We start from the raw sequence: 19,849 nt of genomic DNA on the forward strand, positions 1-19,849 counted from the left end.
AATAATAAAAGACATGTATTAGTAACATAATTAAAATAGATTTATATTATATGGGGTAATACAAAAAGGGGCGCAGAAAGTATCAAAATAAAAAACGAGATACAACAACATGTTATCATTTAACATCATCAGCTATGTCAAGCAGATCATCGGCATCCAGGTGTATGATATTTTCATTCATCACATCGTTAAATGTGTCATTGTGGGGCAGCGTGATTTGTTTCGGGGGCAATTCTTTTCTGTCTTTCTTTTGAGGCCCGATATAGTTCAGCCAGGTGATTGGCTGTGAGACAAACATGGGCCCAATGGCCTTTGATTTCACACCGGGTGCATTCCTCGTCATTATTTATATTTCTCCCAGTGTTGATCCTCTGTTAAGGTCTGTACGGCCTTCTGTTATTATAACACCGATTTGGCACATATCGGGGCCTTTTGATAATTATTGTGACTGTATGTGTTTGTCCGGCCCCGTCCGCGATTCTAATTTCGATCGCGATCAATTCGCTGATTTCTGAATTGCCCACGACCACGCACCGGATTTTCCGGTTGTATTGCATTTGTCTCTGGAAATGGATTTGCACCCGTCGGCCGAGATTCGTGATTTTTCAACAGCAATTCATTATTTTGTTCGGCCAGCAAAAGACATGTGACCAGCTCAGAATATTTCTGGAAGCCTCTTTCGCGATACTGCTGCTGCAAAACCATGTTAGAGGCATGAAAAGTGAAGAAAGTTTTCTCCATCATATTAGATTCAGATACATTTTCATCACAGTGGCGCAGCTGTGATGTTATTTTAAACATTGAGAATTATATTCTTGGACTATTTTAAAGTCCTGAAGCCGTAGGCTTTGCCATTCACTTCGTGCCCTTTGCAACAATGTCAGCCTCAAATGATCATATCTTTCTTTCAATCTTTCCCACAATTCAAGTGGGGATTCCAGCGTGACATACTGCATTTTCAGTGCCTCATCGATGTGATGACATAAAAAATTCATGGCCTTCGCACAATCTTAGCTCGGGGAGTTTTTATTCCGGGCAATGGTATTTTCCAAGCCCATTGATGCCAAATGCATTTTAACATCGCGAGCCCATGCCATATAATTTTGGCCAGAAACGAAGAGATGGAGAAATTCCTGTTTGGCAAGATTAGATATAATAAACAGATAAAATATAAAATATTACCTTGAGGAAAATAAAACATATAATCGTGCTGATAACGTGATGTAATATTATTATAGGATTAGCCAATAGAAATATTAATTATTTTTGCCGCTAACCACTATTTTATATTTTGTATTATATTATATATTGCATATAATATATATAAGTAAATATATATATAGATGTGCGTGCGTGAGTGTGTGTATATATATATGTATGTAGTATGTAGGCTAGTGTATATATATTATATTATATAATATATGTATGTATGTATATATATATATTTATGTATGTATGATATCGTTGATAAGAGATATGAGGAGAACGAATGGATTATTGATTTGGAGTACATGAAAGTGTATGCATTCGATTTCATTCATGGACATATTTATAGGCGAAAAAACCTCAACACAAAGAAAAATAAAAAGCATACATATCTATTATGTAGCACCCTCGTGGATGCTACGTGTATAACAATTTTTAAATTTTAAACATATTCCAAAATTTTATATATCCAAACAAAACAAAAAAAATGTTGTTCAACAACAACAAAAAGTAGACTTAATTTAATTTCTTTTAACTACATACAAACCTATATTAATGCAAAAAAATTTCTCTCAAAATATAGCAAAATCAAAAGTAAAAAACAGTTTAAAATACACTAAAATCTTAAATGCCAAAAAAAAAAAAGAATTCTCTAAAAAAATCGCCATGTAATTCATTTGCCAAACAAATAGATTAATGACAACTAAATTATTCCAAAATACAACAAAAAATTAAAAGCTAAATTTACTGGAGAGAGGCCAAATTCATAGCCCTCAAACCCTTCCAACAAAAATCACAAGAAATATAAATGAAAAAAACAATTAATTATTGATGTTATTCCTTAGAGCGAAGACAAAATTCAATTTAAATAAAAATTTTAGTGTACAAGAACAAACCAATTTGTGGTGAAGGGTGAGAGTAAAACTCCCAGTAAAAAATAACAATGAATCCGGCTAACCTACCACTGGCTTGGCCTTTTCCATCACCTTCTCTCTGTTTCCAGCACCAACAAGGTGAGAGTTGCCTAAATTACGATTTTTTTTCTCTTTAAAAAAAGACATTTTTGTTTGAAGGATTTTGGAGGATTTCCACTATTCATCCAATTTTTTCCCCCCAAAAACATCAAATCAAACACCTATTTTTCATTTTTTATATTATACTAAAAATCAATTTTACATTCAAAACATCACATCAAACCCTATTTATATCACATCATACAACTATTCAAATTCAAAATTTTTACTATTCAAATCTCAATCCAAAATCCAAACCCCCAAACAAACACACCCTAAATCGAAAATTTCACCCATGAAATCAATGAAAAAGTGCGAGAGAAGATTCCGACAATAAAGACTACCAACGACCAGCTAGAAACTGGCCGGAAAAATCACAAATAGCAGCAACGAGATGCGACCCTAAATTGCTGTGTAGATGAATCGGGGTGATTGAGTGGGAGAGAGAAATGAAAAGTGAATGATGGGTGGGTGATTGAATAATTGGGTAGGTAGGCAAATTAATTGGGTGGGTAAAAAAATTTATTGGATGGATTGGGTTAAATTTATTTTTGGGTTATTAATTTATAAAATATAGTTTAGGATTTGTAATTAATGTGTTTTAATTAGTGATATTTTTGTAAATACATGGAAACATTTGAGATAAATATTAAGAATGGTAAATATACTTTTTTACTAAATATGGTGTTTTAAAAAATAATGTATTTTTATAGAGAATAATGCATAATGAATAATGTTGATTTAAGTTTAAAATCATAATCAAACACATTTCCGACCATTCAATTTCTATTAAAAGTTGCTTAATATTGTCTTCAAAGTTACCAACTACATTACTGATCGAAGTACTTATATTATTTGACAGGAAAAAAATACAATATTTAAGTTTTCAAAAATTAGTGTAAACAATTATTACATAATAATTTTTTTTTGTTAAAATTACGTACAATTAAAATACTTAACATCTAAAAACTAAAGAAATGCCATAAAAAATAATAGAATATAATAAATATAGTGATATTTGTTGTAAATGAATATTGAATAAAATATAATAATTAAAAGCTAAAATTTTTATTAATTTAAAATTAATAATGAATAAATTTAACGAATTGATTAAAAAATAATGTGATAACAAATTTTTTTCACGGATAAAATATTTTTTATATTACTAATATAATTTTTATAGTTATCATAAAAATTAATTTCATTTAAAAATATAAAGTGAGCAAAACGTTTATTTAATTATATAACTATTTTAAATTTTTATAGTATTACATAAAATTTTATTATTAATAAAAACCGTTTATTCATATTTTTAGATAATTTTTTTTATGTGGTATGAACAACTGTATTGATAATATAAAAAATAATATTCTGTATTAAATAATTAATTTTTATTAATGAATAATACTATATATTATATTAATGTATATGTATATTTTTATTTTTTTAATAGTATTAATGAAAAATTATTTCATTGAGAACAGACTGTAATGTAAATTTATTGTAAAAATAAATTAAAATTGATATAAATATAAATATACATGTATTATTTATTAAAATAAAAGAAAGAACATAGAGAAAAAATATACATAAAGTGAAGATTCTATCTGAATTGTACCAAATTATTTCTATACAGACCCGTAAATGTACATTATATCTATCTATTCACTTATTTTTTACATGAAATTTTCATAATATTAATAATATTGAGATATAATAAAAATAAAAGTAAAAAGATAATAGTAACATTATTATATGATATAAATATAATTATATTTGTGTCATATATTATAAATTGGAATAATATTTGTAATGTTAGATAAATAGTACAGTTATTAAAAAAAAAATGGACGGAGACACTATTATTATATTAATAGTGAGTGTAAAAGTGTTTTTAAAATACTAAAATATTCATGCTTTATGTAATTATTGTGAAAACGTGCGAATAATTTTGTAAAAAGATTGGGAATTAGTTAAAAATAAGACTATTATGTTGACCCATACAAAAATGACAAAATGAGACTATTGTTTTGAAAGAAATAAAATATATATTTACTCTATTCGTCCCACCATAATTGATATCATTTTTATTTTGTTCTATATCAAAATAATTTATATTTTTCTATTTTGGATAAAACTTACTAAATTAGAAAATATTTAAAAAATATAAATCAACTTATTAACTACCTAAAATATAACATCATACATCATCGTCGTCATGTGACTCATTCAAAACTATTTTATTTTTACATTTTCCTTCAAAAAAAAATAAATATTTTTATTTACAATTAAAACTCTATATCTTTTATAAAAATTAATTTATATTAATTATAAATAAATTATTTACTTGTATTATATAAAAAAAAATTTATATAAAATTATATTCATATTGTATATATTTTTTGTTGCAATATAATTTTAAAAATATTTAAATATATATTTTAATTTTTTAATTATATATAATAAATTTATTTTAAAATTATCAATATTATTAATTATATAAAAATAATAAAATAATATTATAATTATTATTTTAACTAATTATATAAATATTACTCCCTCCGTTCCAAACAATTTGCAACATTTACGTTTCAAACATGCAATATTTCTAAAATAGAAAATAATTAATTATATTTAATTTCTACCCTATATTTTATCCATCGCATCATCCGAATAAAAAAATAAAATATATATTTCTCTTTGCATTACATCACCTAATTATAAATTATCTTACTTAATACTACTCACCTAAAAATTTGTACCAAAAGTAAACGTAGCACCTTGTTTAAAACGGAGAGTATTTTTTCTTAAATAGCGTGTCTTAGTAAAAAATTGTCAGATATATCGGGATGGAGGGAGCATTTTTAAATATTAATTAAAAAATAAAAAAATGAAAAAGAAAAAATGTATCCGGTTGAATCGATTCACACATGATGCCGCATCTTTATTTACTTAAATATTTATTATTATAATAAACCCAGACCTAGCAGCGAGTACGATAGAAACTCCGAGGTGCGCGCGTCCGCGTCCGTCCAATTTCCTCCATGAATAATCGAGGAATCGACGGGCCGCCGGCCAACGGCGGGGAGTTCCTCCTCCAGCTTCTCCGCAACCCTTCCAACGCCATCCCGCCTGCACCATTGCCACAGCACCCTCCTTCGCAGGCGCTGCCGCAGGACCCCGCCGTCGCGGCCGTCGGTCCGACAATCCCCGCTTTCCTGCCGCCGCCGCACGCAGCCTTCCCAATCAACGGTCTCGATTTGCCTTCCGTTCCGTGGAACCATTCCACTTCGCCGCCGTTTGCTCTCCACAATTTCTTCCAGCAAAACCCTAGGCCGAACCCTAATTTAAACCCTGATTTGTCGCCGCTGCCCGCAGTCTTCGGCCACGCTTCGCATCAATTCAATCTCCACTCCAGTCGCGCACCGTCCGTCGATGATTCGCGGACATTGGGGTCGTATGGGGACGCATCGAAGCCAGGCGTCGCTCATCAACCGGAACAAGTTCTCATATTCGGTTCGTTAAACCGCGAAATCCTTCAAAATCAGGCACCGGATGTATTGCATCAGAGTTTTTACAGAAGGAATAGAATGGAAGAGGGATTAGGAATGGATAGGAAATTGAATGCCCATCCACTGAATCCAATTGGTGTCAATGGAGTAGAAAAGTCTACTACCTCAAGGGTTCATGATCGAGAAGGAGGTGCTGAAAGTTATAACAGGAGGAAGGAAATAGACAATGGTAGTTACAGGGCAGTGGCGCCGCCTCCAGGATTTTCGAATAATCTAAAGAATGTGAATAACAGAGAAGTTGGATTCGTGCGGAGGAGTTCAGATCATGATGTGGATAAGGGTAAGGGAAGCCATGAGGACATGTACAGGCATGATAGATTGAGTAATCAGCTTGAATCCCCCGGGCTGCCTGCCGGGAGCAGCCTTACTTCAGCATCAGCTTTTGATATTGAGGAGTCAATGAAGGAATCTCACGGTAAGGAAGTTGGGGGGAACAATATAAACAGAGACCGTGGGAAGATTGAGATGGATGATTTGGAGGATCAGTTTGTGGAGTCTCTAGGGCTTGATGATGAATCTGGTGAGAAGAATGACAAGAAGAAGTATCAGCGCGACAAGGTTGATTCTTTGTTCCTTTCATTTGGATGAAATATGGAAACAATTTTATTCTTGTTTTTCTAATCATGATATCTATGTGAAATATTTGCTGTTGGTACTCTATATATTAGGTAAGTGGCTATGCTTTTATGAATGTGACCCTTTAGTATTGATTGGAAGCATGTTATCTAGCAATGGGAATAATGATGATGCTCGGTAATGATATACATTGTGGAGTACCTTGTTGTAGTTCTCTGTATTGGAGATTGCGATAAATTTCTATGTGAATTATTTGGAAGCTTTAATAAATGTGAAGCTTTAGTATTGTTTGGAAGCATGTTATCTAGAGATGGGAGAGATGATGATACTGGATAATAATATATATGGTGGAGTACCTTGTTGTAGTTCTCTGTATCAGAAATTGTGATATATTTCTATGTGAATTATTTGCTGTTAGTATTGTGTATATTAGGTAAGTGGTGATGCTTTAATAAATGCGATGCTTTAGTATTGTTTGAAAGCATGTTAGTTATCTAGCGATGAAAGTGATGATGATACTCGATAGTTATATTTATGGTGGGTTACCTTGTTTTAGTTCTCTGTATTGGAGATTGCGATATATTAAAACCAACTCTTGATGTCTTTTTAGTGGGGATTGGTAAGGTGAAAACGGTTAGGTTTAATGTGGAACTGGTAAAGGGCATGCTTGAGTTACTACTGCCATATGAAAATCTACTTCTTGGATATTTGGGTACTTTTTATTGTCGTTTACTTAATTGATACATGCTACTTCATATAGTTCACAGCTGAAAATCTACTTCCTGGATATTTGGGTACTCTTTATTGTCGTCTACTTAATTGATACATGCTACTTCATATAGTTCAAAGCTGAAAATTAATTGCTTGGTTGGTATTTTGTCGTTATGCATAGTTTTTGTAAGATTTAACTTACTTGTGACTATGGTTTAAGTTACATGTGTGGCAATCATTTTCTTGGCTCATCTCTCTCTGGAAAGTGTTACGGATATAATTAGATCTAAAACTGCCGATCCCACGGAATTTGTGATTATCTTATGCCTTTTGACAGAGTCGTACATTACAATCTGGAAACATGAGGGTCTAATAAAACAAACTCGGTCTTATCTAGCTTCATTAATATTTTTTTACATGGAAAACATTCTCCTGTTCATATCATTGCTCTTTTTTCGAGTTGCGCTTGACAGCTGAAAATTTCAAGTGAAGGGTTGGATAACCTCATTTTCCTAGCAACTTATTTCTAATCGGAATGCTATTTAAGATTTAAATATTAAGGTAAAGTTCTGCAATATGTCCTGATAGCTACCATGCTCTTCGTGAACAGGATTACAGATCTGATAAGAGAGGGAAATGGATAATGGCTCAGAGGATGAGAAATCTTAAAAGGTTTACGGTGTGTAGAAAGGATATAAACAACCACAACGCTCCATTTTTAGCTGTGTTCCAGTCATTAATCCCAGCTGATGAAGAAAAGGTTAAGCAAAAGCAATTATTGGTGTCCTTGGAGAAGATTATTACCAAAGAATGGCCTGGGGCACGTTTATATCTGTATGGTTCTTGTGCAAACACATTTGGCTTTTCAAAAAGCGACATTGATGTGTGCCTCACAATGGAGCCTGGAAGTATCGACAAATCTGAGGTCTTGTTAAAGCTGGCTGATATGTTGCAGTCGGACAATCTCCAGAATGTGCAGGTGGACTGTTTTTAATAAACATTCTATAATGAATTTTATTCTTAAATCACATATAAATTACATCCACGACATGGGTCTTATTAGCCTGGACATTATTTCAATACTAATTATGAATCGTGTTTCTTTCCAGGCGCTGACACGTGCCAGAGTTCCTGTGGTGAAGCTCATGGATCCAGCTACTGGTATCTCCTGCGATATATGTATAAACAATTTACTGGCTGTTGTAAACACAAAGCTACTTCGAGATTATGCTCGGATAGATGCAAGGCTCCGGCAGTTGGCATTCATCATCAAACATTGGGCTAAATCACGTGGAGTCAACCAAACTTATCAAGGAACTCTCTCAAGCTACGCGTGAGTCATCTTGGCTTGTTACCTTTGCATTTTCAAAATTTCCTTGTTTTATTTCCGGCTAATCCACTGCTCCGATGTTGTCTAGGTATGTGATAATGTGCATCCATTTCTTGCAACGGCGATCGCCTCCCATTCTTCCATGTCTCCAGGTACACAGTATTGTTGAGATCAAAGTATTTGAGCTGTAGCTATGCAATTTCTTTTGTCCGGTAAAATTAGAGCATTCGTATCCGGCACGAAGATTAAGAAAAATAAATATTTTATTGAAAAAACGATAAAAGTAAAAACGTGTTTGGGTTTATTTTTGGAAATTTAATTAGAATTAAATAAAACAATGAGAAAGAATGTAATAAAAGTAGTGACATTTGCTGTAAATAAGTGAGGAATGAAGGATAATCGTTAAATGTTGATTTGTTGGCTTTGCTAAAATTAGTAATAGAGTAATTTCAGCGGATAGACCGAAAAGAAAAGTGAGTAAATTTGGCGGACAGAGATAATAAATTTAAAAAACAATTGCTTTTAGATTTCATTGGCCGATACTTTGGATTAGAGTCTTTGCGTCGTAACCATATCGAGCGAATGTCTATAACTATGCTCACTACATATTCTATAAGCATTACAGTTGTTTCTCCTTTCCGGTTATTGGCAGAGAATGGAAGTTACATATTCCGCAAAACTTGACAACATCGAGTGCGCATATTTTGATCGGGTGGAAATGCTTCAAAACTTCGGGTCCCAGAATCGGGAAGGCGTTGCTCAACTAGTCTGGGGCTTTTTCCATTACTGGGCCTATTGTCACGACTACGCCAACGACGTCATTTCAGTTCGCACTGGAAGCACAATACGGTTAGGAAACCTTCAACTTACACTCCGCACACTACTTCCATTATCTAAAACGTGATCACTAACCTTATGCATTACAGAAAGGCAGCTAAAGACTGGACTCGAAGGGTCGGCAACGACCGTCACTTGATATGCATCGAGGACCCGTTCGAGGTATCTCACGATCTCGGCCGTGTGGTGGACAGGTACAGCATTAGGGTCCTCCGGGAAGAGTTTGAACGCGCCGCTGAAATCATCCAGCACGACCCCAACCCCAGCGTAACTCTGTTCGAGCCCTATGTTCCTGAGTAATGCCCCGTCGCCCTGCTCGACGGACGTCGACGACGGCGTCTTTTCGTGTAAATTCCCTATCTCACAATCCTTTGAACTATCATCAATCCTGTGTTGGGTTTATTTATACCTTGCTTTGAACGTTCGTACCCTTGAAAGTTCTCTCTTATCAGTTTGTACATGGTGAAATTTTGTTGCCCTTTTGTTGTGCTTGTATTCTTTTAAATCGGTATGCTAATTGTCACAATACAAAATTTTAAATGTTTTTAACGGCTCATTTAATTTGAGGCCCATTTAAGTAAAATGGGCCGGCGGTTTAAAAATAAAGGTGGGGTAATATGGTAAATAGAATGGCGGCATGGAAAAGAAGTTGAGCATTGATTGATGAGCGTTTAAGAGAAGAGCGGCGGGAAGCCTTCGGTTCCCCAAAAATGTAGGCAGAATCGTTCGATCGAGCGGAAGACGATGTGGATCATCAAGATAGGTAATGCGCAACCGCGTGTGGTGTTTAAATGCAAGCGTTATCCATTCTAGCTGCAGAACAAGCTTTGATTCGATCCAAGAGAAAAGATTCGATGTGAGAAAAATCTTTTCTCGCAAGTTTGGGATATCGATATCGAAGCTTTCGGCAAACGGTTTGCCTTTTTCAGTTGTCAACATGGATAGCGCTGAGAACAAGGAGTTGCAACCAGGATGCTGCTTCCCTATGCCGAGGAAAGGTAGCGTCAAGGTCGTTTCGGATAAGAAGCTTAGACGGAGCTCGAGTAGCTCTAGCACTAGCAGCAGTGGTCAGTAATCCATCTCTCGCTATGTAAAGTAAACTCAGGATTGCATGATATAGTTTCCTTTTCTTTTTTGATTAATTTAATTTCGTTGTTGCTTTTTGAGAGATGGAGTTTCCATTTCGTCGGTGATAAATTCGAATTTTGTTTTACGAGGAAAACAAATTGTGATGAAGGATTAGAATGCGTTTGTTGTTGCTTTTTTTGGGTAGATTGCTCTCTATTTAGGTGTAGATACGTGCTTCTTCGTATAAAATTTGATCTATTCTTGTGTTTTGTGAATTCTCGTAGTTTTGAATTTAACATTACTATTGTTCATCCATATGGATGATGATACTCTGGTATAACTTGTGTTATTCAACAGCAAGAAAGCAGAATTGAGATGCTAGTTATTTCCCTAATTAAAGTAGATGAGGTTCTCGTTAGAATGGAATGGAGCTCGCTTAGGGTCAAGTCAATACAAGCTACAATATCCGTTTCTTCAATATTCTGCACCATTGAATGTGTGCTTAATCTGATAATCAATTGACAGACCATTAGGTTCAAAAACAGCCATGTTTCTTAGATCCCGTGCTTGCTTTCAACCGAAACATCTATGCTTGCTTACCTCAAGTATTGTATTTTCGTCGTGTAGGTTGGTCAAGACGATCATTTTCTTTTGGAAGGAAAATTGAGAAGAAAGAAACATTAGTTGTTTGCTTTGGCGAGTTACTGATTGATTTCGTGCCGACTGTTTCTGGAGTTTCCCTTGCCGATGCACCGGGATTCAAGAAAGCTCCCGGCGGGGCTCCCGCAAATGTTGCAGTAGCAATCGCCAGATTGGGAGGCAAGGCAGCTTTTATTGGCAAGGTTGAGTTCTGAACTTTTTATCATTTTAGGAAAGAAGCACCTGTGTATGTCCTGTTTGGGCATATGTGATGCTATTGAAGGGGTCGAAGCTACCAAGAAAGCCCGGCATTGATGAATTTTAGTTGCCAATTTTCTTCCTCAGGTTGGGGAAGATGAGTTTGGTTATATGTTGTCTGACATTCTCAAACAAAACAAGGTGGACAACTCTGGGATGCGATTTGACACCCACGCCAGAACTGCATTGGCCTTCGTCACTTTAAGAGATGACGGGGAGCGCGAGTTCATGTTCTTCCGTCATCCAAGTGCTGATATGCTTCTTACCGAACAAGAACTTGACAAAGATCTCATTAGAAAGGTAATCCAAAATACCTGATAATCTTCTTATCCTTTTTGAAGTAAAGTTCATATCGAGCTTAAACAACTGTACACGCTCGCAGGCACGCATCTTCCACTATGGATCGATCAGCTTAATCGATGAGCCCTGCAGATCCACGCATCTTGCAGCCATGGAAGTTGCTAGAAAGGCCGGATGCATTCTGTCGTACGATCCAAACCTCAGGCTCCCTCTCTGGCCTTCGGCAGAAGCTGCCCGCGAAGGTATTATGAGCATATGGAACCAAGCCGATGTTATCAAGGTAGTGTACTAAAATCTCGAAATCAAGAATTACAAACAAAACACATTTGTTCTTGTTCTAATTTCTGCTATACAACAGATCAGCGAAGACGAAATAACCTTCTTGACTGATGGCGCCGATGCTTACGATGACAACGTCGTTCTAGAGAAGCTCTACCACCCGAACCTCAAGCTTTTGGTCGTAACTAAAGGAGGAGATGGCTGCAGATACTACACTAAGGTTATTACCATTCTTAAAAATGACGAATAATTTCATTTCATTTCATTTCATCTCTGTCGTAAGGGATTTGTTTCGACAGGCTTTCCATGGAAGAGTTCGCGGAGTTAAAGTGTCGGCAGTCGACACCACAGGCGCTGGCGACGCATTTGTCGGCGGGTTGCTCAACAGCTTGGCTGCAAATCCTGATTTATACAAGGTTTCCAATTTCTTGGTTCTTTTTGAAGCTCGTCTTTTCTTTAACAACTGACTGTGTAACTAATCGAGAAATGTTCGATTGCGCGAATGAAGGACGAGAAGAAGCTGCGCGAAGTCCTGTTCTTCGCCAATGGCTGCGGCGGACTGACAGTGACGGAACGGGGAGCCATCCCGGCTCTCCCCACACAAGAAGCCGTCGCCAGCTTCTTGGAAGGCCATGCCCCTTGACAGCGTTGTCGACGCAATCGCCCCAATTTTTCCACATTCTTGTTACATATCCAGAGTCTGGAAATGCAGACAACAACAAACAACAGCTGTGGACAATCATGGAGATCTTCACATCATGGCTGTAAATTTCTCTTACATTCCTTTGATTAGAAAGAGATGATATGTATCTTGATTTGTGTATGTTGTTCAATTTGTGTGCGTGCGTGCGTGCAGGCGTGATTTTTCTTTTTAATTTCTTTTTTCTTACAGTACTTAGTTCAATAATATCTACACACATAAACACAAGAAATTAGTACCCTAAACCCTAAACACAAGATAGAAGCCATAGATACATAACTCGGATCATAATTAGTAACAAACATTAGATTACAGGCAAGGAAAAGGGAAAAAAATATATCCCATCAAATTTAGAAAAATAAAAGGGGATACAGTTGTACAATTGCAATAAGAATTATTTTCCAGAGTACACAGACAATCGAGTAGCTGCCATGCCATTGTATATATATATATATATATAACTTAGAATGAGCCAATAGGTTTTCTGACAGATACCGATACCGATTCGATCATTTCTGAGAGGGTCGCTTATTCCTTGTCTCCGGTAGTCCGATGAACAACTCAGTCTCCACGTCCGAAACCTCGCTGGTCTCCGCAGACTGCGTCGCTGCTGTCGCCGCCACCGCTGCTGTCCTCTCTTCGTTGGATGATCCACCGCTCGGTGTTTGAAGCCCGAACTAGAGTTATAAAAAAAACTTAAGTATGGCTTTCTTCATTACACTCGCATCATCTATATATTGTGTTATAATACAACATATATTTGATTGCAACACCACATATGTTATATCTGTAGATATAGATAGAGAGAGAGAGAGATTGTTTTCTCAGACAACTCTGTAATAATAAAAGAAACTGACTGATCAAATATCATTCACCTTCTCACACAGAATGGCATTTTCAGCAGCCAAGGCTTTTCCCTGAGATGAATACAAAATAGCTTAAAATCAACACAAATATATATATATATAGTTTAAACTTAATGTTCATTTTTATTTTTTACTATCATACAGAAAAAGTTGTTATACATATATGTATATAAAATATCGATTATGAATGTTTTCGGTTACCTTTTCTTTCAAATGCTGAATCTGTTGCTTGTACACTTGCATCTGAACAACCAATGCAACAAAACAACAAACATAAGCGCCGGATCACACACACACATACATATATATATATTTCATAACTAGCAAAGTAAACTCGTTTGGAAAGAACCTTTTTGGCACGAATGGTTCCAACACTGCGCTCGAGCTGCTGCTCCAACTGCTGCAGCTCTTCGAGGCTGCAATTTCCTAAACCTTCTCCTAAAAGCCTCCTATAAAGTCCAACCAATACACCATATCCCCGAGAATCAACCCATGGAAGAATTAATGACAATTAAGCTACATATATATTGGATGTAGCACAATGTAAATACCTTTTAGATGCTTCAAGTTGCTCTATCTTTTTAATCATAGCCGCCGTTTCCTGCCTCAGCTGCTGCATTGTATTGTAATTCAAAGTGACGTACAATAAGAGAGTTGGCATTGAATTGAAGAAGAGCAGCACATAAACATAAAATTGATCCAAAGTCAGACATAAAGCACCACCTGCACATTGCCTTCATCCTCGGGTGGTTTGCTGGCTTGGATTTCTTTTGTATGCTTCTCATACCGCTCGATTGTTGCCTGAATGCTGCGCGAATATGTTTGTCATTTTTATGATAAAAGACATCACTTAGTACTTACTACTCATCCATGCAATTCATGTTGTCTCAAACAAAGGCATTAAGATCCATAATTTGATCTTCAATTTCAGCTATCAAATTACAGCTCTCATCCTGTTTTTCTTTTTTCTTTCCCTTTGTGTTATAAAGTATATACTTCGTCGGTCCGGTAAATTTAGAACATTTGGTCTATACGAAAATTTTAAAAAATGAATAAAAGTAAAAAATATAGTTGATGATATTTTTGAAAATTTAAGTAGAAATTAAAGGATATGAAGAGTAATAAATATAGTGATATTTGTTGTAAATACATATTGAATGAAAGATAATAGTTAAATATTAATTTTTGAATTTGTCAAAATTAGTAATAAAGTAAATTTAATGGATGGACTAAAAAGAAAAAGGGTAAATTATATATCATTATTTGTGTTTTAATAAAAATGCACAAAATACCCATGTTTCATTTATTGGGTAAAACCCCTAGTGTTAATTTAAACTTTACACAAAACACCATCTTTTTTACGTTTGGTTGGATATAAAAATAAAAAATATATATATCTTAAATAATTTTTTTAATTAAATAAATAAATAAATAATTGATCAATCCTTAATTTTATAATTTTTTTTTAAAAATCAAATAACAAATTGTTTCAGAGAAACTATAAAATAAAGATTAATCAGTTATTTATTTATTATATTTACCTCGTTAATTTGTATAAAATTTGCATAATTATAAGGTTTGTATTTACAACCAAATCAATCAATGTATTTTGTACAAACTTTACGGTAACACAAATGTATTTTACCCAATAAATAAAACACATGCAATGAGTTTTATATAATTTATCCAAAATGAAAATAAAAATAAATTTGACGAATAAAAGAAATAATATATTCTATCATAAAATATCATATTAAATTATAATTTGAACACAACGTTTTACATCACAATTTTATTTTATTTTTCTTTAATAATAAACGTATAAAACATTTATTAGATAGTTCACCCTTGTTTATGCTAAAATAGTGTATGGAATTTCTAGTAAACCTATGTATTTAGTTGCGATTTTAAATTGAAATCAACAATATTAGTATTCGTCCAACCGATCATTTTAATTTGATGTTACTTTGCATAAAAATAAATAATTAGCCAAAACCCTCAACTTATACCAATACCTTTCCAAGAAAACAATTAATTATTATTATTATTATTATTATTATTATTATTATTTACATGTATTATATGGAGAGAATCACAACTTATAATTTAGAAGCATCCTCCTCCCTATAATAAATAGGGTTTTGTGTAAGTGTGCTTTTTGTTTTGAGATTTGACATTTTTTAAATGAAAATAGTTATTAGATCTATTAATTTCATTTCTAAACAAAGAATCCTGAGACAAACTAATCAATAACAACAGTGGTTTTATTTATTTATTTATTTATGTTATGATAGACAGGGGTTATTATGTTGTTATATATATATATATATATAAAAGAGACAATGCATTTTATATACATCACAAAATGACACGATTATATAGAAGCATGTGTTGTATAGTTAAGAGTGTATTTGATAATAGTTGTTAGTTGATTCGATTAACTGTTAATTGTTATCTTATTAATTAGTTGGTTTGACTGGTCGAATATATTAGCTACTTGTATTAAAATTTTATAAAAGAATTATTTGATATTATTTATTTATATATAAAATGACAATTAAAAATATTTTTTATTTAATTTTTAAAATACTTAATTGGTTCTTTCAGTGTTTAAGATATTTTAGAATTTTTATTATTACTTATTGAACATTTGAAAATTCTATTATAATATTTGCTTTTGTTATTTTTCTAAATATTTTGTAAAAAAATAATGTATTTTATTGAAAATATATAAAAAATAAAGAAAATTATATATATTAAGTTAATTTTAATTGATGAATTTTTTTCCATTAAATTTATAATTTTAAATAAATTTATTCATTTATTCTAATATATTCATCTTTAGTAAAAAAAAAAAGGTTATTTGACAAATATAGTCATATCAATTGGTGGCTCTGAGAAAATATAGTCATACAAATACTCTAAACTATATTATAGTGAATAAGGATGATTAGTGTGGTGATTAAGGTTAATCAACATATAAAAATAGTGCATAGAATATGTGTTGTATTATAATGTGTTATTGCTTCATACAATACATTTGTACTATATTAACATGTTATATGCACTCAAAGATCAATTTAGACATGTATTATTACCATTTGTTGAAATAATACTTAAGAAAAAAGATATGACAACAATTTATGATCAGAAAACTAACACAGTTTAGTAAAGCATGCGTGGATAATAAATTATTTTGTAACGCTAAATATATGCCTCTATAAAAAAAAATTAAGTTCTTGGAACATTTATTGTTTATTCATTTTTTTTTTTTTTTTAAAAAAAAAAGAACTTGTTTAATTGATTTTTTTTAAAATCTTATGTTCTCATTTTATGTCTAGACTATTTTTAGAAGGCTTAAGTCAGTATAATATATAAATAAAATGACCCAAAACTAGTGGTTATATGTTCATGCAGTAAAATGTCAGTAATCTAAACCCTAAATGTGTGTGAATGAATATCTTATAGCAAAAGTTATTAGAGAAAGTAGTTAGATGTCAGTTAACACTGATAGATAAAGATGAATGCAAGAAATAATAGATGAGAAGAAGTAATCAAATCAATTAACATAACAAAAAATAAAACTCAACCATTCTCCCCACTCACATCAAGAACCTGTGTCTATTCATCTAATGGTCTAGAAAAACCCCAAAATAAATAAATCTAAAAGTGGGAGCCATCATTTATATATAATGCTCCAATTTCCAAACTTCCAATCATATATTTACCAAAAGAAAACCACAGAGAACTTAAACTAGGTAAATAAACAGTTTCTTTTCAAGCATCTTGTTCACTATGCAACAATCTTTTTAATTAGTTTCTGTGTAAGATAACATCCAAAACTGATCATTTCTGTTTCCAAATACCTTAATCTTTAGCCCTATTCTTGAATTAATAATTCTTGATCTTCAACATTTAAGAAAACTTTATTTTTAAGGCATGAATACATGTGCCTTTATAGTGTACTTATTGATAAAAGAATCATACACCAACACACACACACACATACACATACATACATACATACACAGAGACATACATATATATAGAGACAGACAGACGTGTTGGGGTAATTAATACACAAAGAATCTTGGAGTAATTAAAGGTTATAAAAGGGGGGGTTGTCTAGGAGACTAAAGATAAATATTATTACGTGGCAGAAGGGAACATTGAGATTGAGATAATTGGGTCCGTACAAGCATTTTTTTGCACAAAGATTCTCTAAGTGTGATGTAAAGGGAGCAGATGAAGAGTATGGCCTCTTCAACAAAGACACAAATATTTTATACACAAACACACACAAATCTCTGTGACAACTGGCCCCTTACTATTTACTGAAAATAATTTACTTCCAGCTTTTGTTAGGTCCACTAAACAATGGAATTATTAACTACAATATCATCTTGTACTGAAGATCATTCTTCCAACATTTGCCCCATAGTTAGAACTAATCTTCACCTACTGCTTTCTTGTTCAGCCATAGCTTGATTGGAAGGTTTTTGTTTTACTTAGCTTACTGTTATTAGAGGAGTATGAGATTTTAATTCTATTGTTACTCAAACACTGCAAAAAGAAAGCCCAAAAGAAGAAGAAGAACAAGAACAAAAAGATGAGTACCTAAACAAAGAAATGTCTTCCACAAAGGCAGATGAAATTTTTACTCTCTACTGCACCAAAGCTTGATTTAGATGATAATAATAGTGAGAAGCTAATTAGGAATTGTGTTGAAGAAGATCTATGTCTTGTTTTGTTATTTAATTTAGTTAAACAACAAGTTCAAGAAAAAAGAAGGTTTATGTGAAAAGAGGGATTCAACAATACCATACAATGTATTGTTCAACATACCCTTAGATTTAACCATCAAATCATGAATTCCAAGCAAGAAATCGGCACAGGAATTGCGGAAATCAGACATGTTTTTAACCCAAAAAGATGAACATCTCGAACCACACAGTAACCCTATAGCATGAACTGCTGTTATTCTAAATTTAAGAGCAAAAAGTTTGCACGAAAATCTAGCCAGATCGATGAACAAGGCAAGTAGTTCACCAAGACATTCGCAGAAATAGCAGAAGGATCTCACGCATTATGCAAAGCTTTCATCGGAAAAATTCGTGGAAATCAGAAGCAGCAGCAATTCGATTCACTTTACCCAAACTGTAACTGTAGATAAAATTAAATTGAATGTTACCTGGAACTAGCGAATTCGTAGAGCTTTCCGCGAGGAGAGAAGATGATGAGCGCAACCTCAGCATCGCACAGCACCGAAAGCTCAAATGCCTTTTTCAGCAATCCATTTCTCCTCTTCGAGAACGTCACCTGTCGGCTTGTCGCGTTCTCTATACGCCGCATCTGCGTCTTCCCTCTCACCATTTTCTGCGAGGACACAAAGTCAATCAACCTCACAATCTGCGGATGAACAGTCGAAAAACGGACACACAAAAAAAAGCAAAGGAAAAGGAAACAAAGCTCGCAGACGAAGATGGAAGATGAACAAGGAACATTGAGATAATCAATTTACCTTTCCGGCAATGCGAATTTGCCAAATATGTGATGCGAAAACGAAAGAAAGCAAAGCAGATATGCAAACACAACACAAAAAGAGGAATTGAATTGAATTGAATTGAAGAAGAAGAAGAAGAAGAAGAAGAAGGATGTGCTTACAAATTTGGCAAAAACCCGGAGAGAACCTCTTTGTGTTTATGGCGAAAAGGCAAACTTACAGACCCAAAAAGGGGAAGCACCAAATCATCACACTATCTGCGTGTTCACAGTTTGACAGAAAGAGAGAGAAAGAGAAATATAGAGAGAGAGAGAGATGGAGAAAAGGAGAGAGAGAATACCGAATACCCAAAAAAACCCCAAATTCCACAAAGCAAAAGAAATCCCTAATCCCCAAGAAAAATTGAGATTGAATTCACCACAGTCTGATTCTTACCTCCTTTTCGAGACAAAATTCAACAGTTAAAATCGATTCCAAATTAACCAAAACAAATCATCAGTTTCATTGGATCATCGAAATCAAATCAAAACCTCAGCCATGGCTTCTTTTGGCAAAAACAAACACCAACTGCAAAAAAAACCCTCACCCCTCCCGGAAAAGTGTATCCACTACTACCATATTTATCGAAACCCAATCCGTGTGTCTGAAGCCAAAGTAGTAATAAGGATAGGAGGATAGGAAAAGGATAGGAAAAAGAAGGGTAATAAACGTAAAAATGATGGATGTCCGTACAGGGTAGAAGGTGGGGCGAAGACGTCGACATCAGTCAGCGTACGAGGCCAATAGGAGATAGAAAACGCAGAGGGCTGTTATGATTTTCTGTACAAGACTGAAAGGGATGCGCGTGGGCCCCCCCCTCCCCCCTCCCCCCTCCCCCCTTAATTTGTCCACCCACACTTTTTTTGCCCCTATTTATTTATTTTTAATATTTTCGATTAATTAATCAATTAGGACAGCACCCCCAATGGGCACTTCCCTCCTTAATCATTCT

General features: G+C 33.8%; 3 protein-coding genes across 7 annotated transcripts; 2 read left to right on the plus strand and 1 right to left on the minus strand.

The window, feature by feature from the left end:
• The first annotated feature begins 5,179 nt into the window (after positions 1-5,179).
• Positions 5,180-9,724, plus strand: LOC127260364 (UTP:RNA uridylyltransferase 1). Its single transcript, XM_051288091.1, has 6 exons — positions 5,180-6,349; positions 7,689-8,057; positions 8,188-8,411; positions 8,497-8,560; positions 9,061-9,257; positions 9,335-9,724. Exons 1-6 carry the CDS (start codon positions 5,264-5,266, stop codon positions 9,543-9,545), a joined length of 2,151 nt encoding a protein of 716 aa, XP_051144048.1. The 5' UTR covers positions 5,180-5,263; the 3' UTR covers positions 9,546-9,724.
• Positions 9,725-9,866: 142 nt separating this feature from the next.
• LOC127260376 (probable fructokinase-7) lies at positions 9,867-12,664 on the plus strand. The gene is made up of 7 exons (XM_051288099.1): positions 9,867-10,312; positions 10,941-11,155; positions 11,298-11,510; positions 11,593-11,790; positions 11,869-12,009; positions 12,089-12,205; positions 12,298-12,664. Exons 1-7 carry the CDS (start codon positions 10,012-10,014, stop codon positions 12,430-12,432), a joined length of 1,320 nt encoding a protein of 439 aa, XP_051144056.1. The 5' UTR covers positions 9,867-10,011; the 3' UTR covers positions 12,433-12,664.
• Positions 12,665-12,759: 95 nt separating this feature from the next.
• On the minus strand, positions 12,760-19,546 carry LOC127260385 (MADS-box protein SOC1-like). Of its 5 annotated transcripts, XM_051288120.1 has the most exons (9): positions 19,294-19,540; positions 19,020-19,115; positions 18,547-18,731; positions 14,079-14,163; positions 13,907-13,968; positions 13,705-13,804; positions 13,557-13,598; positions 13,365-13,406; positions 12,760-13,166 (listed from the first exon to the last, which is right to left on the minus strand). In XM_051288120.1, exons 3-9 carry the CDS (start codon positions 18,726-18,728, stop codon positions 12,999-13,001), a joined length of 681 nt encoding a protein of 226 aa, XP_051144077.1. In that variant the 5' UTR covers positions 18,729-18,731; positions 19,020-19,115; positions 19,294-19,540; the 3' UTR covers positions 12,760-12,998. The 5 variants fall into 5 exon arrangements, with proteins under 5 accessions (XP_051144077.1, XP_051144089.1, XP_051144091.1 ...); XM_051288132.1 differs by lacking the exon at positions 19,020-19,115 and having other exon boundaries at positions 19,294-19,546; XM_051288134.1 differs by having other exon boundaries at positions 13,907-13,965; positions 19,020-19,544.
• Positions 19,547-19,849: the final 303 nt, after the last annotated feature.

Source organism: Andrographis paniculata, unplaced genomic scaffold (genome assembly GCF_009805555.1).
Source record: "Andrographis paniculata isolate CXL003 unplaced genomic scaffold, ASM980555v1 Contig15END, whole genome shotgun sequence".
In the NCBI taxonomy this organism is placed as follows: Eukaryota; Viridiplantae; Streptophyta; class Magnoliopsida; order Lamiales; family Acanthaceae; genus Andrographis; species Andrographis paniculata.